Source organism: Garra rufa, chromosome 12 (assembly GCF_049309525.1).
Source record: "Garra rufa chromosome 12, GarRuf1.0, whole genome shotgun sequence".
NCBI classification, from domain to species: Eukaryota; Metazoa; Chordata; class Actinopteri; order Cypriniformes; family Cyprinidae; genus Garra; species Garra rufa.
Window position 1 is genome coordinate 41,515,071 of NC_133372.1, and position 26,568 is coordinate 41,541,638.

General features: G+C 31.4%; 1 protein-coding gene across 1 annotated transcript in view; it reads left to right on the forward strand.

The window, feature by feature from the left end:
* The window catches only part of esyt1b (extended synaptotagmin-like protein 1b), a 44,967-nt gene that overhangs the window by 8,364 nt on the left and 10,035 nt on the right, over nt 1-26,568 (forward strand). The window contains exons 7-37 of the mRNA XM_073852591.1: nt 22-77; nt 225-345; nt 1,518-1,694; nt 1,930-2,012; nt 5,040-5,088; nt 6,055-6,144; nt 6,398-6,493; nt 9,999-10,070; nt 10,152-10,238; nt 10,373-10,522; nt 11,536-11,652; nt 11,824-12,000; nt 13,210-13,295; nt 13,387-13,435; nt 13,590-13,679; nt 13,765-13,860; nt 15,488-15,559; nt 15,656-15,742; nt 15,841-15,987; nt 17,397-17,503; nt 19,246-19,408; nt 19,497-19,673; nt 19,758-19,840; nt 21,048-21,096; nt 21,317-21,406; nt 22,452-22,547; nt 22,636-22,707; nt 22,801-22,887; nt 23,950-24,096; nt 24,234-24,400; nt 24,497-24,590. Of these exons, the coding sequence (XP_073708692.1) occupies nt 22-77; nt 225-345; nt 1,518-1,694; nt 1,930-2,012; nt 5,040-5,088; nt 6,055-6,144; nt 6,398-6,493; nt 9,999-10,070; nt 10,152-10,238; nt 10,373-10,522; nt 11,536-11,652; nt 11,824-12,000; nt 13,210-13,295; nt 13,387-13,435; nt 13,590-13,679; nt 13,765-13,860; nt 15,488-15,559; nt 15,656-15,742; nt 15,841-15,987; nt 17,397-17,503; nt 19,246-19,408; nt 19,497-19,673; nt 19,758-19,840; nt 21,048-21,096; nt 21,317-21,406; nt 22,452-22,547; nt 22,636-22,707; nt 22,801-22,887; nt 23,950-24,096; nt 24,234-24,400; nt 24,497-24,590 (3,234 nt within the window). The remainder of the gene's footprint in view (nt 1-21; nt 78-224; nt 346-1,517; nt 1,695-1,929; nt 2,013-5,039; nt 5,089-6,054; nt 6,145-6,397; nt 6,494-9,998; nt 10,071-10,151; nt 10,239-10,372; nt 10,523-11,535; nt 11,653-11,823; nt 12,001-13,209; nt 13,296-13,386; nt 13,436-13,589; nt 13,680-13,764; nt 13,861-15,487; nt 15,560-15,655; nt 15,743-15,840; nt 15,988-17,396; nt 17,504-19,245; nt 19,409-19,496; nt 19,674-19,757; nt 19,841-21,047; nt 21,097-21,316; nt 21,407-22,451; nt 22,548-22,635; nt 22,708-22,800; nt 22,888-23,949; nt 24,097-24,233; nt 24,401-24,496; nt 24,591-26,568) is intronic.

The following is a 26,568-nucleotide window of genomic DNA, read 5'->3' on the forward strand; positions in this document are numbered from 1 at the left end:
CTTTGCCCTTTTTTGTGTTAGAAACTGACCATTAACTGGACTGGTTTGACCAACCTGCTGGACATTCCAGGACTCAAGTGAGTTTCAGTCATTGGAGACACAATAACATTCTGTTCGGTTCAGTGCACTCACCGTCTTGAGCTGTGCTGAGCCTTTTTGATGTGGTGAGTTTCTCTCTAAATCTCTTTAACACTTTCTATCTTTCTTAACTTTCTTTCTCTCAGTGTGATGTCAGATACTATGATCATGGATGCGATTGCTTCATTCCTGGTTCTGCCCAATCGTCTCACTGTTCCTCTAGTTCCAGACCTGCATGTGGCGCAGCTGCGATGCCCTTTACCCAGGGTAACACACAAACACACACACACAGAGACCTTTACAAATGCCCATATACACATTTCCTCTGATTTACTAAAGGTTTGCATGTATAAAAGTAGCTGTTGCAGGGTTTCCCTGACTGTTGAAAGTGTATAATTAAGTAAATCTTTAAAATGCAAAATGTAATATTTTGACCCACATTGACCCGCATCAAAGAACCATGAACATACAAATGTGTTGTTTAATTATTCAAACATTAATTAAAAAGATTAGTTCACTTCCAGAACAAAAAATTACAGATTTACTCACGTACTTGTCTTCCAAGGTCTCTCTTTCTTCAGCTGTAAAGAAATTATGTTTTTTGAGGAAAACATTTCAGGAATTTTCTCCATATAGTGGACTTCTATGGTGCCCGCAAGTTTGAACTTCCAAAATGCAGTTTAAATGCAGCTTCAAATGACTCTAAATGATCCTAGCCAAGGAAGAAGGGTCTTATCTAGCAAAACAATCAGTTATTTTCTAAAAAAAAAAAACCTTACAATTTATACACTTTTTAACCACAAATGCTCGTCTTGTCTAGCTCTGTGTGAACTCTGTGCACTCTGGTTAGGGTATGTTGAAAAACCCTCAACTCAACTTCAAAATTGTTGTTTTACCTTTTTTTGTGAAGGGCATTTGACCTTCTTTGCATTTCACTTTGTAAACACTGGATCTGTACTTCTGCAGCATTGTAGGATGATTTTGCATTTGGAAGAGAAAATGAGAGGAGAGTTTTTTGACATACCCTAACTGTCTTGAACAGGAGTACACAGAGTACACATGCACCGCAGAGCTAGACAAGACGAGTATTTGAGGTTAAAAAGTATATTTACTTTGAATTATATTTAAATTGTACTTTTTTTTAGAAAATAACAGATCGTTTTGCTATTTTCGTTTTTGCATTTTGGAAGTTCAAACTCGTGGGCACCATAGAAGTCCACACTAGAGAGAAAATTCCTGAAAGGTTTTCCTAAAAAAAAAATATTTCTTTACGACTGAAGAAAGAAAGACATGAACATCTCAGAAGACAAGGGGGTGAGTAAGTTTTCTGTGAATTTTTGTTCTGGAAGTGAACTAATCCTTTAAAATGTCAGGGGGACTTCAAGTATTTTAGGTCAAAGGGGTTTGGCTAAAAATAATAAAATGTTTCTTTCATGAAGGGAGTTGTGCGTATTCACCTGGTGGAGGCTGATGCTCTGGCTTCAAAGGATAACTATGTGAAGGGTATGATGTCAGGCATGTCTGACCCATACGCCATGCTCAGAGTCGGCCCGCAAACCTTCAAATCCCGCCATTTGGACAACACACTCAACCCCAAATGGGATGAGATGTATGAGGTGGGTGTTACAATGACACCACATTGTAAAAACAATCAAAAAGAATCTGTTTTGGAGTTTTATAACCCATTGATGTCATATATATGCTATAAATGTGATGAACATCTTAAACTCATATGTATCTGTGTCTTTCAGTTCAAGTGTAGAACCACATTTTGTCGTTTTGTCTTTGTTTACCCGTGCTGTTACTGTAGGTGTGTGTTTAGTGTTTCATGCATGCGTGTGTGTCTGTCAGGTCATCGTTCATGAGGTGCCTGGTCAGGAGCTAGAGGTGGAAGTGTTTGATAAAGATCCTGATCATGATGATTTCCTGGGCAGGTACCATATCACTGTTTATCTTCTCTGTCCATCCATCTCTCATTTATTCTTTAAAGGGGTCATATCTAATGTTTTTAAAGGTGCCATAGAATGCACTGATGCAATATTTTAAATTGTTCTCCGATATCTACATAGAAGGTATTAGGGCTGGGCGATTAATCGAAAAATAATCGAAATCGACATTCAGAACCTATAATCGTTAAAATTTTTCCAGGAAGATTATTTCAATTACTTTCCCTTTAAAAAACACAAGCGCTCCGTTACGTTATTCCGCCGACATGTCGATGGAGAGCTTAAACAGTATTTATACAGTAAAAAGTATTTTTACAGGATATACAAGGGTAATTTTATTTAGAGGAGATCAAGTAATGCACCCTTCATCCAAAAATCTCTCGCTTGTAATATGTGAACATATTTACTGTACAAAACTTGTCAGTGAACTATGAGGGCAAAAAAATAATTATTATATAAATATAATTAAATATAATTTTATTAATAAATAAAATAATCGTTCATTAATCGTAATCGGGTTAAAATGTTCAATTAATCGAGATTTTGATTCCAAGCCAAATTGCCCAGCCCTAGAAGGTATATGGCTTAGGTAAGGGCAAAAATTCTCCAGAAACGGTTTTACAGGTCCATTTACAACTCTAGGATTTGTCCCTAGAATGAAATGGTCTATTACCTTATTTGGAAGGTTCATGAATAATAATGAGGAGCTCTGCTCTGATTGGCTGTTTCACAGAGTGGCTCATTTAGCTCTCACAGCAGTAAGGAAACACATGGCAGGGCTCTAGAGTGCGACCAATTTGGTCGCACGTGCGACCTAATTTCTCAATGGTGCGACTAAAAAAAAATCAAAGGTTGCACCGGTGCGACCAGCCGTTCGAGGGGAAAAAAAACGAAACTCCGTCACAAAGTCTCCCTGTTGCTCAACAACAGACACACATTAGACCCATATCGTGGTCTAAACCAATCAGAGAATAAGGACAGATCCCGCGCCCCCTCTGATTGGCCGTGGTCCAGATATTCCTGTACGTGTGTGTACGTTTGAAAATGCATGTGATGCAGTCAGGATGTCTCTACATTGTCAAGCGTTTACAATGCCTCCTCCGCAAAAACACGGACTGGATCACGGACTCCATTCATAAAAACCGAATTTACTATGGCGCGGAATGACACGTAATACGTTGATTTCTGGATTGATAAATCAAAAGTTGGTCTGTGACTTAATTCAAATCGCGATATGGACTAGTCACTAGTGTCTATGAAAACTGAAAGGCAAAAAGACCGTTTAAAATGAATCCTGCATGTTCCGTTTGCCTCTATGTATTAATGGTGGAGACGTGTATTTTTTTTTAACTACACGTGTATAGGCTACTGAAGCACGCGTGACGCTCCCGCTAATTTTTGGCATTTGCATCTTACATGAACAGATAAACTCAATCTCCAAACCTACTGTGTCACTTTTACCGTTTCATTTGAGAAAGCATCGTATCATACTGTACACACAAACTTCACGGCAATCTGTCAAAATAAAAGTACGGTTTAACATGAAACAGAACAATATTAGTCCTGTATTAGCCTACTTTTGTACAGTATAATGTAGGTGTTTATATATTCCTATTTATAAATCATATATATGTTTGCCAAAAATTAAAAAGGTTTATTTTTCATTTGATTAAAAATAAATAAATGTTTATGCTTTCATTTGATTATGAGAAAAATTAAAACAAGAATTAAAAAAAAAAAAATTGTAGAGCCCTATTGTTCAAAATGTTAAAATAGAGAGTTTTGGACTTATTTTTTCACTGAAATGTTTTCGTTATTACACAAAGTAGGGTAAAGTACTGGGAAAAAAATATGCTTCAAATAAATAACTTTATATTTACCAGATTGTTAGTTAATCATTTACAAGTCAATATTGCCTATATGGACAGGGATTAAAAAATAAATAAAATAAAAAAGTAAAAAAAAAGTGAACTTGTAAAACTACGGTGTAAAATGTGATGCGGTTGAAAATTTGGGTGCACCTAACTTTTGTGCTGGTGCACCTAAGAAAAAAAGTTAGGCGCACCAGTGCAACCAGTGCAAAAAGTTAGTCTAGAGCCCTGCATGGAGGAAAATATATATTTAATTATGGAGCTCGAGCCGCTATTTAAACTACCGTTTTGAATGCATCATAACTTTTTACTTTAACTTTTGAGATCTGCAATGCTCTGTGTAATGGTATATTACAGCGGCAGTACTTAGCACATTTGACAAGTTTAGGTGCTTGTGACCGCGCAGTCATCTCTCCTTACTTACGCTGGCAACAAGCTAATCATGTCCCTTTAGTGGCTCGCCTTATTCTATTAGAACACCTTATTTGTTTTCCGTGCCTTTCTGACACCAACCCATCCCTGCACTTAACATCTCCTGCACAACCTGGAACATAACATTTATTTCCGTGATCTGCCATATTTCGCTATCCTTGCTTTGTTTTTTTCACAATAGCCTAGCTGCAGAACTTCTGATGATTGGGCGATGCAAATGTTGGGGGCGTGACTATTAATGATCGCGACTCTTACGTAATAATTGGCCTCTTTTTCAGTGGCCTTTTGCAAACACCAGATTTATATAAGAAGGACTAAACAATGGTGTTTAAGACTCACAGTATGTCATGTCCATGTACACAACTGTTATTATTCAACTATGCCAAGGTAAATACAGTTGTCTATTCTATGGCACCTTTAACATTTTTGTTTCCCCTGTAGTTCACTTATAATGTTAGACAAGGTTTGTTGCAGTTAAAAGCTATTTATTTTGTTGAGTAAGTTTGCATAGTCAATAAAACACTTTTATTCCAAAACTTCTAGAAAAACATACTTTTTTCCATTGATATGACCTCTTTTATATAACTGTTCCACATTTTCGTCTTCTGAACGTCAGTTATAGTGTCCTACCATAAACTATAAATTACCATTACCATAAACTTTGTTTGCTGTTCTCATTTGTTTTAATTCTCTTGATTTCTCCTGTGTTCAGGATTAAATTAGACTTGGGAATTGTGAAGAAGTCTAAAATAGTGGATGAGGTGAGAAACTTTATTTTTATATTCTACCTCACTTGTTTTCTCCTGTGTGTGGTTAACTTGGTTTCGTTGACAATGCGCTTAAATCTCACCACATGACATGAATTCTGTATTGATGAACCAGTTTGTTACAAACCACTTAAATCAACACCCATGTGATGTATATTGCAGTTATTATTATTTATAAATGTAATTATCATATGGATGAATGCTTGATTCTGATAGGTCCATCATGGCATTCACCAGTCAAATATTTTAATGATGAGGAACGTTCATTTACTAATTTTCACATTTCTTGCACTGTTATAAGTAATTAAAACTACAATGATTTGTTTTCAGTCACTGATAAAAAGCTGAAATATAAAAATTATTTTGAAATATTAGCTGAATAACTTTAAATAATGTTCGCCATTGCTAATTGAAATGAGGTTCTTAAATTACTAAGAATAAATCTGGAATTAATATAATGCTAATTATGAATATTAGGGCTGGGCAAAGATTAATCGCAATTAATTGCATCCAAAATAAAAGACATGATATGTGTTTGTACTATGTATATACACACATATGTGTGTCTTTATACATACATAATAAATGAAAGTACACTCTATATAAACGTAGATACATTTTTGATGCAATTAATCACAATTAGTCCTTGCCAAGCACACTTGTACCACTCTTTGTTCACTTTTTTACAAAAATAAAATAATTTAAATTTGTATTTCAAGTGCATTTTTTTAATTTGTTTGGTAAGTAACTGAAAAAAGTGTGATAAGCTGCTCATTATTGCAAAATAAAACCCTTGAAAAGACGATCCCATCTTGTTTTAACCTGAAGGGTCTTATTTTCTAATAATGGAAAGCTTATTTATTAACATTTGCATCTTTTTTTCATAATGTCAGTCATAAGTACATTGTAGACTCTCTCATGGGCCATTATTTGTTTTATGTTTTAATGTCCCCTTCCTAGTGGTTCACTCTGAAGGATACCTCTACAGGACGGGTTCATCTCAAACTTGAGTGGCTGACGCTAGAAGCCGACACAGAAAGATTGGAAGAGGTCTTGTAAAACCTTACATACACAGAACTTATGGGGTTTTGTTAGAAATGGGTGTGCTCTGTTCAACACACATGTAAACAGTGTGTTCGTCTACTCCACCCGATAACCACTCCAAAGAAGCTTCAAATGTGTTTAGAGATCGAAAGCTTGCTTTGCACACTTGGCAAACAGAACGACTACAAACAGAAATTCTTGCAGTTGGTTTGCTCCTCCCTCCTTTGGCCTCAATCTTTTGATTCTCTCTCTCTCTCAGGTTGTAAAGAGAAATGAAAGTGTGGTGAGTAAAACAGCAAAGCCACCCTCAGCAGCCATACTGGCAGTGTATCTGGACAAGGCTGAGGCACTTCCTGTGAGTAATACTCTCACATCCTCTTCCTGCTGCACTCTTTGTTCTAACACTCCTATACCACAGACACACACTATATTTGGGCACAAAATTGTCCCCACAGGTGAGCTTAATCTGGTTAAAACCTGCTATTGATCTGCACTCTTAAAAATAAAGGCGCTTTAAAAGGTTCTTCACAGCGATGCCATAGAAGAACCATTTTTGGTTCCACAAAGAACCATTCAGTCAAAGGTTCTTTAAGGAACCATCTCTTTCTTATCTTTTTAAAATCTGAAGAACCTTTTTTTCACCACAAAGAACTTTTTGGACTTTCTGGAACCATTTAAACAAAAAAGGTCCTTCTATGGCATCATGAAGCACCTTTATTTCTAAGAGTGTTGGGATATCACTGATTGGAAAATTATTCATAAATAAAATCAATTTAGGTTTTTAGTTTTTAATAAAATAAAAGAATGCTCTTATAATTAGCTTTATATGACAGCAAAAGAAGTGTAAGGCTGCATTTATTTGATCAAAAATACAGTAAAACAGTAATATTGTGAAATATTTAAGAATTTCAAATAACAATTTTATATTTCAATATATTTTAATGTGTTGTTTATTCCTCTGATTCAAAGCTGAATTTTCAGTATCATTACTCCAGTCTTCCTTGTCACATGATCCTTCAGAAATCATTCGAATACATAAAACCGTGAAAAAGAATGGTATTTATTCAAAAAGTAAATGTTTTATATGATTATACATTTTATTCAGTTTTATATGTCCTAGTATTAATTTATACTTTGAATGGTAGTGTTTGGGGGTCTGATTTCCCTGCCTTTGTACCTGAAAAGGAAGTGAAATCTGAATTTACCCAACTTTGTGGGCTTCCTTTAAGAAAGGTTACTTAAAGGAGAAGTTCACTTCCAGAAAAAAAAAATTACAGATGATTTACTCACCCCCTTGTCATCCAAGATGTTCATGTCTTTTTTCCTCAGTCAATAAGAAATGTTTTATGAGGAAAACATTTCAGGATTTCTCTCCATATTGTGGACTTTTATGGTGCCCCCGAGTTTGAACTTCCAAAATGCAGCTTTAAATGGCTCTCAGCTGAGGAAGAAGGGTTTTTTCTAGCAAAACGATTGGACATTTTCTAAAAAAAATTGACAATTTATATACCTTTTAACCTTAAATGATCATCTTGTCTAGCTCTTCACAGTTAGGGTATATCGAAAAACTCCCAATCTCTTTTTCTCCTCCATTAAAATCGCCTTACATCGCTGCAGAAGTACCGACCCAGTGTTTACAAGGTGAACATGCAAAGAAGGTCAGACGCCTTTTAGAAAAAAAAGGTAAAACAGTGATGTTAGGCGATTTTGAAGTTGGAGAAGAAAAAGAAAAGTGATAGTTTTGTGGTCCAGGGTCATATATGATAAAAATGCACTTTACTGATGGCCAAGAATTAAGTTCTTTGTCAAATGCAGTACATATACTGACAGTACCTGATTTCAGGTGCAGCTTTCTAGTTTTCTCACAGAGTATATCCCCATTGACTTTCACTGTACAGTAAGTGCATTACTTTAAACACAAATGTGCTTGAGAACCGAGGAACGAGTCTAATTATCATCTGTGATCACAGACAGCATGAAACAGCACAACCTAACCCACAATGAAGCCAGAACATTCACGTTAAATTCTTCAGACCACAGTACTGTAAGCTGGAGTGCTCTGGGATGTTCACTCAGCACAAGTGTGTACTTATTTTAAGAGTTTTAAGTATCAGTGTGTTCCCCTAAGTAAACTCTTTTGCTCTTGTACTTCTGGTAAAATATTCTGGATGCGGGAAACGGTGCAAGTGCTTTCCCAAAGTGCTCTATCGAGGCTATGAGCCGAATAAGAGAAGATGTGTAATCTAGAGTTACACCTAATCATTTCTGTAGACATGGCTGCAGTCCTGTTTTCACTCTTTTAGAGTTACAGAGTGGGCGTCTACAAGTCTCCTGCCAAGCACAAAAAGGAAATGGCAGGTTGTGGGTAACCAGAGGCATTCACGCACACACGTTTGTTTTTACGATCATGGTGGGGCTTTCCTTTGACTTGTGTTGTTTGTTCTACTGAGCTAATGATGTTTTCTATTCCCTAACTCTTAAAAAAACCTCACAGAAACACTTATGCATTTTAAGACATTCATTGAGACATTGTTTACTATGTTTATTGAAGGAAAAGTTCACTTCCAGAACACAACATTACAGATAATTTACTCACCCCCTTGTCATCCAAGATGTTTTATGTCTTTCTTTCTTCAGTTGTAAAGAGATTGTTTTTTGAGGTAAACATTTCCATAAAGGGGACTTCTATGGGGCCCCAATTTGAACTTCCAAAATGCAGTTTAAATGCAGCTTCAAAAGGCTCTAGAGTCTAGACAATCCCAGCCGAGGAAAAATGGTCTTATCTAGCGAAACAATTGGTTGTTTTCTAAAAAAAAAAAAAAAAAACACATACCCTAAGTAGCACAGAAATATTTGTAGCAATAGCCAAAAATACATTGAATGGGTCAAAATTATTATTTTTTTCATTTATGCCAAAAATCATTAGGCTATTAAGTAAAGATTATGTTCCATGAAGACATTTTGTAAATTTGGACAACTTTAAAGGCGATTTTCTCAATATTTAGATTTTTTTGCACTCTCAGATTTCAGATTTTCAAATAGTTGTATCTTGGCCAAATATTTGACCCTTATGACTGGTTTTGTGGTCCTGGGTAACATATATGCATTCATGTAGTATAAATACAGTGGTATATCAAAATAAACATATTGTATTAAAACATGAGTGTTTTCTCATGATGATCAGATGAAGGTGTACAGTATTTTGAGTATATAACCATAAAATGGATATAATGTTTTAAAAAAATTAGATTAAAAAAAGAAATTAGCACTTTCACGCAGAAAAAATGCATTAAATTGTTTAAAAGTGACAGTAAAGCCAATACAGTGTAAGAAAAGAATCCAATTTTAAAATAAATTCTGTTCTTTTCAGCAAAGAATCCTGTTTCCTCAAAATTTACGATTCAGCACAACTGTTTTTAACATTCATGATAATAAGTTCTTAAGCAGCAAATCAGCATATTAGAATGAAGGATCATGTGACACTGACGACTGGTGTAATGGTGCTAAAAATTCAGCTTTGCATCACAGAAAAAAAATATATTTTAAAATATATACAAATAGAAAAGAGTTATTTAAAACTGTAATAATATTCTACAATATTTCTGTTTGTACTGTATTTTTGCTTAAATAAATGCAGCTTTGTTGAGCATAGGAGAGCTCTTTTAAAAACATTAAAAATATTACCAACACCAAACATGCTGCATAGAATCACTTACTAACTGTATTTGTCTAAAGTTGAATATGAATTAGTTAAATAGTTAAAACAGGAAATATAATCATATTAATGACAAAATGATAAAAGAACTGCAATGCATTAATTTGTTTTTAAGTGTATTTGTACCTGCTTCTTCTGTTTTCAGTTGAAGAAAGGCAATAAGGACCCCAATCCGATTGTTCAAGTCTCAATGGAAGATATTACCCGTGACAGCCGGGTAAGATACACACTTTCCATGAACCAATGAAAGCTTCTTATGTGACCTGTTGTTCTTGCTCACTTATTTGCCTTTTTCCAGATTTGCTGGAATACAGTGAACCCCCAGTGGGAGGATGCTTTCACTTTCTTCATCAGAGATCCAAGCAAACAGGACATTAACATACAGGTATGCTAACTTCATCTGCTTGGAATTAAACATACTTCTGGTCTGATCTGTTTACACACTGACAGCTTGAAGTACAGGTGTAAACAAGGGTTAGATATGAATACTGCAGGTATTTGTTTCTAAATCTCTTTCAGGTGAAGGATAATGACCGTGTTCAGGTTTTGGGAAAACTGTCCGTTCCTGTTTCCCGTCTTCTCTCTTGTCAAGATCTGACTTTGGATGAGTGGTTTAATCTAGAGAATTCTGGTCCCGAAAGCCGCATCCACATCAATACTGTGCTCAGGGTAAATTCAGCCGTCACACCATACACAAGCTTGAGTGCACAATAGTTTGCATACAGATGACTGTAAAAGTACTGCAAAAACAGTAATAATTTGATATATTTTTGCTATTTAAAATAACTGTTTTGTTTTAGAATATATTTTACAATACAATTTATTCCTGTGATAAAAAGCTGCATTTTCAGCATCATTACTCCAGTCTTCAGTGTCACATGATCCTTCAGAAATCATTCTAATATGCTGAGTCAGTATAATTATTATTATTATTTATTTGGGGAAAGAAATGATAGAAATTAATACTTTTATTTAGCAGGGATGCTTTAAACTGATCAAAATTGATGATACAGACATTTATAATGATTTCAATTTCAGATAAATGCTGTTTTTCTGAACTTTCTGTTCATCAAAGAAACCTGAAAAAAATTCTACTCAGCCATTTTCAACATATTAATAATAATACATGTTTTTTTGAGCAGCAAATCAGAATATTAGAATGATTTCTGAAGGATCATGTGACTGGAGTAGTGATGCTACAAATTCAGCTTTGAAATCACAGGGATAAATTACATTTCAAAATATATTCAAATAGAAAATGGTTATTTAAAATAGTAGAAATATTTCAGAATTTTACTGAAAATGTTTTACTTGGATCAAATAAATGCAAGCTTGGTGAGCAGAAGAGACTTCTTTAAAAACATTTTAAAAATCTTACTGTTCAAAAACTTTTGACTGGTAGTGTAAGATGTCTAATTAAATAATGATAAGTTATAATTTAAGGTGTAAATATATATATATATATATATATATATATATATATATATATATATATATATATATATATATATATATATATATATATGTGTGATTACATTTCTAATCTAAAGTCACTCTAGAAACATTTCTGATTATCATTAATGTGAAATAGATTTTTGTGGAAGTCATAATACTTTTTTAGGAATTTTTCAGGATTTTTGGAAAAAAAGAGTCTCATTCTGTGTTGATGTCATTTCCTGTAGGTGCTCTGGTTCGATGAAGTTGCTGCAGCTTCGTCTCTCCTCTCCAGTGACCCTTTTTCGAAGAGTTCTGCCACACGTCCTCAGAAGACGACGCCCCATTCCAGCTTCGCCACTGAGGTGTGCAAATCTGATCCATTAGTCAGCACTATCAACATTTATATGCTATTAATAATGCATTGCATTAGATTTACAAGTATGATATGTTCTCAAGTCAACATCTTTTGATGGTCTGATCGATCAAAACCAACCTTAAAATCCTCTAAAATCATCTGCTCTTTGTTCTTGTAGGGGATGCTGCGTATCCATCTTGTGGAGGGTCAAAATCTGGTAGCGAAGGACAACATGATGGGTGGGATGGTGAAGGGAAAAAGTGACCCGTATGTCAAGATCCAAATCGGAGGTGAAACCTTTAAAAGTCAAGTGATCAAGGAGAACCTCAACCCAGTCTGGAACGAGATGTATGAGGTGGGAATGCTGGGAAATACTTTTAGAAATCAAACCTAGACACTATGTTTCCCACAATGCAATGCGGTTGATTTGACCTTTCCTTTTTTTTTATTAGACTGCTAAAGAAATTTCAAAAAAGCTTGATTATAAATATTAAATAACCATATTTATTTGCAATATGATAACTGGATACAACATATTGAATTAAATATACGTAATATATTTATATATATTTCTTTTAAAAACATAATATGGTCATGCAACAATGTTTAAAATGTGTATTTTTACATATTGCATACCGTTCACAATGCAATTCAAAATGCTTTACATGCATTATACAAGCAATGAAAACTAATACTTAAATAATTTATAATAAACTATAAAAATAACAGTGAATATATGTAACTGTTTAACAAAGTTTAAAATGTATTTTTTTTAAATAGTTTGTATACAGTAAATACTGCAAATTATGTACAATGCAAGTGTTCAAAACATTTATTTGTGGGACACTTTTCTTTATTAAATGAAAATAATGCCAAAATAATTATAATTTAACTAAATATATATAAAAAAATAAAAGTGTAAAAAATAAATAACTATTTTATGTCAATAACTATATAAAATAGTTTGTTTACATGCTAATTTGTAATAGAATTATTTTAGTCCGTATACAGTATATACTGCAAATTACATGCAATGCAAGTGTTCAAACATTTATCCGTGTGACTTTTTCCTTATTTGTGACCATGGACCACAAAACCAGTCATAAGCATCAAGTTCTTTTTAATTGACTTAATAAATACACTTTCCATTGAATTGTATGGTTTGTTAGGACAGGACAATATTCGGCTGAGATACAACTTTTGATGTGATTTGAAAATCTGCAATCTGAGAATGCAAAAAAATCTAAATATTTAGTAAATCACCTTTAAAGTTGTCCGAATGAAGTTTTTAGCCATGCATATTACTAATCAAAAATTAATTTTAATGTATTTATGATAACGGGAACGATCTTTACTTAATACCCTATTGTTTTTTTAGCATAAAAGAAAAATTTATAATTTTGACCCCTTACAATGTGTTTTTGGCTATTGCAAAAAATATACCTGTGCTACTTAAGAATAGTTAAGATGGTTTTGTGGTCCAGGGTCACATATAAGCTGCAAAATGTTTACAAAATAATGGTTTGACAGCATGACTTGTTAATTTCCTATTATTATTTTTAAGGTGGTTTTGACGCAGCTTCCTGGTCAGGAGTTGACGTTGGAAGTTTTTGACAGGGACATGGACATGAAAGATGACTTTATGGGCAGGTATGATGGCTGCTATCAATATAATCCATATGAATTGTTTTGTTTTATCATTATTTAGGTATGTATTAAGCATGTACTGTTTTTCTTTTAGGCTGAAGATGAATCTGAGTGACATAATCAGCTCTCAGTATATTAACGAGGTGAGCATATGTACTTTAGTTGTAGTAAGTTTAAAAAAAACTTAAAATAAACATACTAATATAAAATATATATACATATATATATATATATATATATATATATATATATACTATAAAATATACTAATAAATATGCTTTTGTGTTTGTGTGTCAGTGGTTTACTCTGAGCGATGTCAAGCGTGGCCGTGTTCATCTTACTCTGGAATGGCTGCCCACTGAAACACAACCAGAGAAACTAGAACAGGTAATAAAAACAGTTTTCGTTTTCATTCAGTCTCTCTGTGTTGAAAATACACTGGGTGTATATAACTGGGTGATTCATTCATCAGGTGTTGCAGTACCAGTCTAAGAGCTCATACCTCAATAAAGCAGTGCCAACTGCTGCTCTCCTGTTTGTGTATGTGGAGCGTGCACATGAACTTCCTGTGAGTATGCATCTTTTTAACATCTCAGTTGTTTGAGAGCAAATAGAGACTGGGATCCTGTCTCAGATTTTTTTTTTTCTGAGAAATAAAAACTGTAATGCAATCAGAAGACAAATATCTCAATATGAAGCCAATCAATTCTCAAATTATCTCATAACTGCTATTTTTGAAAATATATTCATATTTATTCAGCAAAGATGCATTAAATTGATTAAAAATTACAGCAAAGCCATTTATAATGTTGCAAATGATTCCTATTTCAGTTAAATGCTGCTCCTTTAAACTTTCTATCAACCAAAAAGAATTCTAAAAAAAAAATGTGTCAAAGCTTTCAACGTTGATAATGAGAAATGTTTCTTAAGCAGCATAATTAATTAAGCAAAATCAGCATATTAGAATGATTTCTGAACGATCATGTGACATTGAAGACTGGAGTAATGATGCTGAAAATTCAGCTTTGCTTCACAGGAATAAATTACATTTTAAAATACATTCAAATAGAAAACCGCTATTTAAAATGTTAAAAATATTAATAATATATTATATTAATGTTTTTACTGTATTTTTCTTCAAATAAATGTAGGCTTGGTGAGCATAAGAGACTCTTTTTCTCAGTTTTCAAATTTAGCTTTGCTATGACAAAGCAGTTATTTAATATTAATATTTCACAATATTTTTGTTTTTATTGTATTTTTGATTAAATAAATTCAGACTTGGTGAGCATAGGACTCTTTCTAAAATCTTAAATAATCTTACAAACCCAAACTTTTGAACTGTAGTGTATTTCAACAACTTTTTTTTTCTTCCATTTCTATTTATCCTGAGGAATTTTAAGAGAAAAATCTAAAACAAAGTTGACATATACCCACATTTGCTGTTTAAGTTCTTCTCTTAAGGGAAGACACTGCAGGCAAAAACACTGTTTTTTCATGCACGTGTAAAGTTTGAGATTTGGGGCTTTTAAGTGTTTTTTCAGACAAGTGGAAAGAAAACACCCAAAAGACACTGTTAAGTGTTTCTTTTGTAGCACTTTATCTATGTGTCAATAGATTTCAATTACAATGCATATTTTTAAAAGCCATTTTCTCAAAATGAGTTTTTTTTTCCTAGACTGAGCCATAAATCACCACTTCAATAGCACTTACACACACCAAACTTGACATTTTTATCCCTGTCTATATTCTGAAGGTTTTTACAGAGGGATTTATTCATATATAATTTGCTTGATTTTATACAACATTTTTTATCCTCCAAAATGGTAAAAAATACTTTGTTTTCTATTTTTTTTTCCTCTGAATTATGGAGTAACAAAATGAGATACCCAAAATCCCCTCTATAAAAACATTTGACTCTAATATGTCAAAAAAATAAAATTTGAAATTGTCTTCATCCAGTGTTTACATTTTTGTACTAGAAATGTATGCAAATGAGCACATATTTTATTAAATAATGCCTCATTTGCATAGTTGAACCTAACAATTTAGAAAAATTAGAAAATACAAAAATGTTTGCAATTATCAATGTAATCAATTAACTTGGTAAGTAAGGTGAAAACTATTAGTTAATTTTTTTTACCCTGTTTACCTGCAGTGTCTCGCCTTAAGTATTATTTTCTCTGTGTGTTTAGCTGAAGAAGAGCGGAAAGGAGCCTAAAGTTGGAGCTGAGCTGATTTTGAGAGGAACTTCTCGTAAAACCACGGTGAGAAACCGTGTTGTTTTTACACCGATACTGTTGAGTTCGTTCACTATCGATGTGTGGCTACAGTTGACTTTTCTATGTCACTGTGTGCTTTAGGTCTCTGACCGCAGCAGTTTTCCCCAATGGGATGAGGCATTTCATTTCCTGGTTCAAGATCCGTTGAACGAAGACCTTGTTGTGAAGGTAAGAGAATGCAAACACCATATTTTTATGTTATACAACTGTAGTGTTTGGCTTGTAACATACTTTACAACCTATATAACCTCACTTTTTCTCTCCAGTTGTCCCACAACTGGGATTTCTCTCTGGGATCTGTGGTAATTCCCGTCAGAGAGCTTCTCTCTGAGCCAGATCTGATGTTGGACCAGTGGCTCAATTTGGATGGAGCGTCACCTCAGAGTCAGATTCTGATCAGAGCTCAGATGAAGGTAAAACACGCATGTATACATACTCTGTGTTTTTAAAAGCTTTTAAAAAGTATCTTTTGTTCACCAAGCTGCATTTATCTGATAAAAAATACTAGAGCTGCAAAATGATTAGTCACAATTAATTGATTCAAAATAAAAGTTTATGTTTGCATACTATATTTGTGTGTACTGTGTGTATTATGTATATATAATACACACATACATGTATATATTAAATATTTATATATATATATATATGTATGTGTGTGTGTGTGTGTGTGTGTGTGTGTGTGTGTGTGTGTGTGTGTGTGTGTGTGTGTGTGTGTGTTTATTTATATATATATAATAAATATACATAGTACACACACATACAATGCAAACATGAACATTTATTTTGAATCGATTAATCGCAACTAATCATTTGCAATACCGTGCAACTATAAAAAGACATTATGAAATATTATTGCAATTAAAAATAATTATTTTCTATTTTATATATTTTAAAATTTTATTTATTTCTGTGATGCAAAGCTGAATTATCAGCAGCCTTTACTCCTACTTTTTACTCTGCACTGGGGCTTAATACTTTTGGGGGGAAAACATGATGCTTTTTATTTTATTTTATTTTATTTTAGTATTTTAAAATGTAATTATTTTTTATTTTTTATATTTTTTACTTTCTATTATAAATAGAAAGTTCAAAAGAACAGTATTTATTTGAAATGGAAAACTTTTATAACTTTATAAACATCTTTGATATAACTTGATCAATTTAATGCACGAGTTGCTGTATTAATTTCTTTTACATGGTTTCCTAATAAGTTTTTTATTTGCCTTTCCACAGTTTAATGAGCAAAAACTCTTAAATTCCAAAAGTCAAGGCATTAAATCTTGCATGCACTACAAAAAAATGTATGTCTGACTCTGTATTTTTGTATTCTAATATAAATCCAGATTGAGATGCAAAATGAAGAAATGAAGCCTTGTTTTTTTAGAAATTAAACTAAAATAAGTGAGTTTATGCCTAAAACAAGAACATATATCTGTCAGTGAGAATTATTTTTTTTTCTGAGCACATTGGACGATATTTGTTCTTGTTTTAAGCAGTTTCATAGAAAACAAGACTTGCTTACTCATGTCTTGTTGCTTCTCATGTAAATGAATCTTGATTTTAGAAATTATGAATACATATTCATTACATTTTCTTTACCTGGTCTTACATTTTTTATTTATTTTGTAAGCCTGGTTTCAAAACAAAGCTCTCTGTAGATTGAAAAGAGCAGTCTGTACATTCTGCAAAATATCATTTAAAAATTAGTTTTCAAAAAGATACATATACAGTTTGATCAGTAGTATATGATATTTGCTTGACCTGCCCCTTTGAATCATTTTTGTACTTGATGTGATCGTGATGTTTTCTCATGTTGTAGATTCTTTGCCCTCAAGAGACGGAGAGCTCTGAAGACTACGAGGAGCCGAAACGTCCTGAATCGTCCAGCATTAGAAGAAGAAGACAGCAGGAGGAATTAGTTCAGAAGTGAGAGGAGAAGAATTTCAAGTCATAGAGCCTTCAATCATTTCTAGATTAATAATATTTAATAAACAGTGCCTTAAACTGAAGTGCCTACTTAAAGGATTAGTTCACTTTCAGAACAAAGGTTTACAGATAATGTACTCACCCCCTTGTCATCCAAGATGTCCATGTCTTTCTTTCTTCACTCGTAAAGAAATGATGGTTTTTGAGGAAAACATTTCAGGATTTCTCTCCATATAGTGGATATGTATGGTGTTTGAACCAAGTTTGAACTTACAAAATGTAGTTTAAACACAGCTTCAAAGGGCTCTAAACAATCCTAGCTGAGAAAGAAGGATTTCTCAGCTGATACTGTTGATATTTTATATACTTTTTGATCTAAAATGCTCGTCTTGTCTTGTCTCTGCGATGTACATGTGTAATCTTTGTGATCCGGGTCAAGACAGTTAGGGTATGTCAAAAAACTCCCATCTTGTTTTCTTCCCCAACTTCAAAATCGGCCTACATTGCTGCAGAAGTACCGACCCAATGTTTTAAAAAGGAACATACAAAGAAGATCAAATGCCCTTTACAAAAAAGAGGTAATAGCGATGTAGGGCGATTTTGATGTTGAAGACAAAAACGAGATGGGAGTTTTTCGACATACCCTAACTGTATTGACCCAGATCACATAGACTGCGCATCGCAGAGACAAGACAAGACGAGCATTTGAGGTTAAAAAGTATATAAATTGTAAAAAAAAGTATATTTGTTTTGAAAATAACTGATCGTTTCACTAGATAAGACCCTTCTTCCTTGACTGGAATTGTTTAGAGCCCTTTAAAGCTGCGTTTAAACTGTATTTTGGAAGTTCAAACACCATATGTGACCCTGGACCACAAAACCAGTCATAAGGTTAAATTTTACAAAACTGAGATATATATACATCATATGAAAGCTCAATAAATAAGCTTTCTATTGATGTATAGTTTGTTAGGATAGGACAATATTTGGCCGAGATACATCTATTTGAAAATCTGGAATCTGAGGGTACAAAAAAATCAAAATACTGATAAAATCACCTTTAAAGTTGTCCAAATTAAGTTCTTAACAATGCATATTACTAATCAAAAATTTTGATAGGTTTACAGTAGGAATTTTACAAAAAATCTTAATGTAACATGATCTTTACTTAATTTCCTAATGATTTTTGACATAAAAGAAAAATCAATAATTATGACCCATACTATGTATTTTTGGCTATTGCTACAAATATACCCCAGCGACTTAAGACTGGTTTTGTGGTCCAGGGTCACATATATATCCATTATATGAAGAGAAGCTTGAAATGTTTTCCTCAAAAAACATAATTTCTTAATTCTTAATTTCGACTGAAGAAAGAAAGACGTGAACATCTTGGATGGCAAGAGGGTGAGTACATTATCTGTAAATTTTTGTTCTGGAAGTGAACTACTCCTTTAAGATAAATAGATTTGCAGAACGGACAACTGATATTTCCTTTTATAATTAATAATAATGCTATTATAAACAGATGTATTTAAGTAAGTGTGTTTATTTATTGATTATAGTCGACTGTTAAGTGTATTTATGGATATTTATTGGTTGATGTTTAAGAGGAACAATGTTTCCTGTTCACATTGTTGCATGTTTTGTAACTTCTTTGGCCACATAAGAGAGAAAAGACAATAAACTATCTTTGACTTTGACATGTTTGTGTGTGTCTGTGTTTGTTTGGGGGGGTTTAGGTCTAGTTTTGAGGAGGTCCCGCCATCTCCTGTCAGCAGGACTTCCTCTGTGTCAGTCCCAGAAGAGGTGGAATTCCCAGAGGTCACAGAGGTCCCAGAAGTTTCCAGTTCAGATGACCTTCTACCTTTGCACACCAGCCCTGACCCTGGCTTTGGTGCTGAGGTGAGGAACTTTAAAATGGATAGCGGACTGTTGATATGGCTTATAAATCAATCATACCAACACACTGGGGTGATTTGATGTTTTTTAGGGCGTGTTCCGCCTTCACCTGCTGGAAGCTGAAGATCTGGTAGCAAAGGACAACATGATGGGTGGGATGGTGAAGGGCAAGAGTGACCCGTATGTCAAGATCCATGTTGGAGATACGGTCTTTAAGAGTAATGTGATCAAGGAGAACCTAAACCCCACCTGGAACGAGATGTATGAGGTGGGTTTAGGTCCTCAGATGTTTTTGTAGTTGATGATATACATGGTTTTAACAATTATATTGCGTGATCAATGCTTTTTCCAGCTGGTTCTGACGCCCAAGTCGATCTCTGATGTACTTGTGGAGGTTTTTGACAAGGACGTGGATAAAGATGACTTTTTAGGGAGGTATGTGCTAACTAAAACTGAAGCTATAAAAACCTTTGTATTAATTGAAATTAATCTGAAAGAAAATATAAATATTAGACAAAAATTGTAAACAAAGTGTTTAGGTTAAGTACTAAAATGGTTTAAAATTACTAAAATGTTATTACAATATAAAACAATGTTTTTTTATTTTAATGTATTTTAAAGTATAATTTATTCCTGTGATGCAAACCTGAATTTTCATCAGCTGTTACTCCAGTTTTCAGTCTCACAAGATCCTTTAGAAATCATTATAATATGCTGATTTGTTATTAGAATTATCTGAGTTGGCAACAGTTGTGTTGCCAAATTTGTTTTTTGTTTGGAACCTGTGATATTTTTTTAAGGTTATTTTGATAAATGAAAAGTTAAAAAGAACAGCATTCATTAAAAATAGAAATCTTTTCTAACAATATAAGTTTTTGCCATCACTTTTGATTAATTTGACATCCTTGGTGAATAAAAGTATTAATTTCTTTCAAAAAAAGAAAGAATAGAAATATATTGACCAAAAACATTTGTATATTCTTCTATTTTAAATAAATGCTGTTCTTTTTTAACCTTTTATTTATCAAAGAATCCTGAAAAAAGTATCACACAGGTTCCAAAAAATATTAAGCAGCACTGTTTCCAGAACTGATAATAAATCAGCATATTAGAATGATTTCTGAAGAATCATGTAAGACTGAAGACTGGAGTAATGATGCTAAAAACCTGGCTTTGATCACAGAAATAAAATAGATTTTCATGTATATGAAAATAGAAAAACATTATTTTACATCATAATAATATTTTACAATATTACATTTTTTCTGTATTTTTGATCAAATAAATGCAGCCTTGATGAGCATAAGAAAACTGTTTGAAAACATGAAAAATCTTACTGATCCCAAACGTTTGAACGGCAGTGTATATTATATAAAACAGTTTATAATTATTAAAAAAAAAAATAGAAACACACACATATATCTATGTTATATAATAAGTATTTACAGTAATTTAGCATTTATAAGTAATACAGTAATGAATATGCAAACTAAAATAAAAGATAAAATTAACATAAAAAATATAAATATAAATATAAAAGCGATTTTAAACCATTTATTACTACTATGTTGTATGTATGTTGACATGATGCTTGTCAATGCCATGTAATGCATGTTTGCATATCATTTTTGCTTGGCCACAGGGTAAAAATCAGCTTACAGGAGATCATTCAGTCCCAGCTGACTGACAAAGTGAGTAATTCATCACTGATATCTTTCCTCATTCTCTTTAATGTTTTAATTTTTAACAATTTAGACAAATTGAATTAAATTGCCATTTACAGAGGATTGCTACTAGGTTTACTGTTAAAGTAAGATTGATTGTTCATTTCTGAATATGTAATGTTTCTGTTTAAAAATTAATAATTTTTAGTTTTACACAATTTCATTGTGTTTTCTTTCTCTGTGTCAGTGGTTTTCTCTAAATGATGTCAAACATGGCCGTGTTCATATGATTCTGGAGTGGCTGCCCACAGTTACACAACCTGACAGACTACAAAAGGTCAATATATTATATTATATTATATTATATTATATTATATTATATTATATTATATTATATTATATTATATTATATTATATTATATTATATTATATTATATCATTATGCAGACTTGTGCATAACTTATGTTTTTGAGTTTAAAAGTAGTTTAGACTGTATACAATCCATCTAGACTCCTTTTTTATTTAATGGACTAATTTCAAGTACCTCCCGAAATTTTACGTGATTCTCTAATATTTCAAAATAATGAAGAATAAAAAATATTTTGTGTGATTAAAGTCTTATATTTTATTCATTTAATTTAATATAATTAAATTTAAATAATTAAACATTTTAAATTAAATGTAAAAAAAAAATATATATATATATATATATATATATATTTTTTTTTTTTTTTTTTTTCTTTTTTCTTTTTGCATTTAATTTGCAATTTTTAGTTTGCTTATTATTTTTACTTGTCAAGTGAGACTATTGCTGTATGAATACATTTGAATGCAATTAATACATTTAAAGAGTTTATTTTGCATTAATGAATAATAAATTAAATTATTTATTTTGAATGTAAGAACAGGATAAATTGTTACATTTGATGTCATAGTCTTAAAATTAAACAATTAAAAATATTATTTAAATTAATTAATTTTAACTCCAAATTAATTAATTTTGGTTTTAAATTAAATTTGATTTTACATATTTATGCCATATTTTGAATATATATTATATATTTATATAATTTAATTTGCTATTTTTGGAGTTTGCTTTTTATTTTTTTATTACTTGTCAAGTGAGACTCGTGCTGTATGCATACATTTATATACAATTAATATATTTAAAAAGTTTATTTTGCATTAATAAATAATAAATTATTCATTTTGCATGTAAGAACAGGATAAATTGTTACATTTAATGTCATGGTTTTAAAATTAAATAATTAAAAATATTATGTAAATGCATTTATTATTTGTCTTTAGTATGTTTAATTTAAATGTATTTCAAACTGTTTAATTGGTGTTACAATTTACTTTCTTTGTTTTCTTCACATCAGGCTCTGCAGTTACAGTCAGAGCATTCATACCTGAACAAATCTGTGCCGTCAGCAGCTCTGTTCTTCATCCTCTTGGAAAGAGCTCATAACTTGCCGGTACATTTGACAAGCATCATCACACACAAATACAGTTACGCTAGCCTATATTAGATGGAATTGTCATAATACTGTGTCATGTGTGCAGATGAAGAAGAGTGGAAAGGAGCCTAAAGCTGCTGCAGAGCTGGTGATGGGTGACATTTCTCATAAAACCAAGGTGGGAATTTGTGCCTTTTGTAAAGATTCATTTTAGTGTCAATTTCTGATCCTTAATAAAAGCAATATTATTTGCTGATCTGTCTGTTTAAAGGTGTGTGAGCGCTCCATGTCTCCTGAGTGGAGTGAAGCTTTTCACTTTCTGGTCCACAACCCTACAGAGGAGATTCTTGTTGTAAAGGTAAAATAGATAAAGTATAGATATATTTAGATATTTGGGTAGTCAACATGATAAAATCCATATAAAATAATTTTAAATAGCATTTTTATAATCCTTTTATTATGCTTGCTGCTTTTATTAAATATAACGTTGATTTATTAATATAATATTAATATTATGTTGATTATTTATGTTATGTGTAATATATATATATATATATATATATATATATATATATATAAATTATTATATTATTTATTATAATATATTTATTTAAATGTGAAATTAATTATTTAAATAAAAATATATGTAATTATTAAAATGTAATTATTTTTTAAAATTCAGTTATTTAAATTTAATTATTAATTAAATTAATAATAAAAAAATTAAGTAAAACAATAATGTATAACAATAATGATCATATTGATAATGGTAATGATGATAAAAATGGTAAAACACAAGTTTTTATAATTTATATTTATATATAGTTATTAATATTACATTATTTATTATAATATAGTTATTTAAATTTAAAATTGAATTATTAATATAAAATTTAATTAAACAATATTATATAACAATCACAATAATGATCATATTGATAATGGTAATGATGAAAATTTTTAATACATTTTCATTTTATATATATATATATATATATATATATATATATATATATATATTGAATTATTTATATAAAAATTAAATGAAACAATAATATATAACAATAATTATATTGATAATGGTAATGATGTTAAAATTGTAATACATTTTAAGTTTTTATAATTTATTTACATTTAAATTAAAAATGAAAAATGTATTTTAAATATTTAAAATAATAATAATATATAACAGTACTACTACTTATAATAATAGTAATAATTATTATTATTTACATTATTTCAATTAAATATAATTTATGTATACCACATGTTGAGAGACTATATGAATTATTAGCACTTCAAATTCTAATATTGATATAGTTCATAGACATATTATGCATCAAAAACCCTTATATATGTCGTAATAAACATTCATAATGGATTGTATTATCTTTGTTCATCTTTTTTTATTTCCCTGTAGCTTTCAAGTGCCTTTGAGCAACCCTTAGGCTCTGTGGTTCTGCCAATCAGAGAGCTGTTTTCAAAACCAGATCTACTGATGGACCAGTGGTTTAGTCTGGATGGAGCAGATCCTGACAGTCAGATTCTGATGAGGGCACAACTTAAGGTCAAACAATGATTCTTATTGCTTTTTCTAAATTGTAATAGCATTCATTTACTAATTACCTTCTTCAAATTAAGTGTCATGTTGGTGTGTCAAATCTAGACCACAAGCATAGCTAAACTGCTCTACATTAATAACAGATTTTGGACTCAAGTTTGGATACAAGTGTCTTTCACCGTAAAAAGCCTGTTGTTGAAGAAGAGCATTCAATGGCTGAACAGCACAAAGAAAAAGCACCAGTTACTGTTGAACACCCACAAGCTGCAGTCAGTAAGGAGTCTGAGAAGAAACCACAGCTAACAAAAGGGTTTGGCTGTTTTGTTATGATTACTCATTTCATAAGAGTCATATTGTTTTATTTTGAGGACTAAACCAGACTGTTTGTGTTTGTGTTTGTGAGCAGAAGGGTCAGTGAACTAGCAGCCTTTACTTTACCTGTATCCCTGCCTGAGGATCATCACACGCCATCTGTCCCGAAAACAAAGCCTGACATTGAGGTTAGTTTGTGTGTGTGTACCTACTTAACAATATTTCGGGGACAAATTTGTACCTAAATGTGAGCAAAACCTGACAAAATCGCCAAAAACCTCCCTTTGGGGACGTCCTCGTTTGTAAAACTGGTATAAAAATAAAGTAAACAAAGTTTTTTTTGAAGTTGTAAAAATGCAGAAAGTTTTCTGTGAGGGTTAGTGATAGGTTTAGGGTAGAAAATGTATAATTATCTGTATATAAAAACAATAGAAGTCTATGTAATGTCCCCATTTAGATAGGTAAGTAAAACGTGTGTGTGTGTGTGTGTGTGTGTGTGTGTGTGTGTGTGTGTGTGTGTGTGTGTACCTGGTATTCATCACGTTGTGGGGACCAAATTTGTGCACAATCTCCTGTGAGGGCTAGGTTTAGGTGTAGGGTAGGTGTAGGGCGATAGAAAGTACGGTTTGTACAGTATAAAAACCATTACGCCTATGGAATGTCCCCATAAAACATGTAAACCCAACATGTGTGTGTGTGTGTGTGTGTGTGTTTGTTTTTGTGACATATCAGGACACAAATTGGTGTAATAACATGGGTATGACATAGGTATTACAAGGAGAGGGTGACTTATGAGGACATTGCCCATGTCCCCACTTTTCAAAAGGCTTATAAATCATACAGAATACGTTTTTTTGAGAATGTAAAGATATGCACAGTCTCCTGTGAGGGCTAGGTTTAGGTGTAGGGAAGGTGTAGGGTGATAGCAAATATCGTTTGTACAGTATAAAAACCATTACGTCTATGGAATGTCCCCACAATTCACAAAAACAAACATGTGTGTGTGTGTGTGTGTGTGTGTGTAAAGCATAACTCACTTAAAGATTTTATTTTAATTAATTAATAATTTTAATGTCAATATTTCAATATTATAAATGATTCATTAAATTAATTTTATTTATTAAAATAATTTTGAATATTTAAATTTTATTTAATTAAATGTAGAATTTAAATTGATAATTTGTAAATTATTAATTATTAATTTAAATATTTATTATTTTTTATTGAAACAGTATTTTCCATTATATTTTACATTAAACTACTTTTTATATTTTTTATATTAAAAAAAAGATTTAATATGGTACAACAAACATGTTTTGTTTAAAATGTTTTAAAATGGTGACCATGTTTAAATTGTATTTTATTTATTTATTTAACTTGTGTTAATTTAGTATAACTAAGATGCTATATTATATATTATTTAATTTATTAAATTAATTTTATATATTAAAATATTTTAATATTTGAATTAAATGTAGAATTTAAATGATTAATTTGTAAATTATTATTTTTAATTTAAATATGTATTATTTTTAATTTAAACAGTATTTCAATTGTATTATATATTACATTAAACTACTTTTTTATGTATTTTTTATTAAAAAAATAAATACGGGACAATACATATAATTGTTATTTTGTTGAAAATGAATGGTGACCATGTTTTAAATTTTATTTATTTATTTTACTTGTGTTAATTTAGTATAATTGAAATACTATTCTAGCTTTTAAAACATTTTTGTATTTTCTATATTTAATTGTCTTTCATTTCAAAACACATTTAATACAATTATGCAAATAAACATGTCCTTTGAAGACATAATATTTTTTACCAATAGTTATTTCTCATTTTTCCTTCTACTTCCTTCCCTTTGTGGTAATACCCACCATCAACACATAAAAAAACTGATAAATAACAAATACATACATAAACACTTTTAGATATTAAAAAATAGGGAAAAGAAATTATAGAAAAAAAGAAAAAAGTACAAGACACATTCACATAGTTATAACATATCTCTTATAATGATGCTTAATTCTTTATAAGTAATTCAAATAAAACTTTTCAAACATCAATTAATAATAATATTAAATACATCAATAAAATAATAAATTAATAAAAAATTATTTAGATTTTTCTTTTAATTTTAGTTTAAGTTTTAGTAA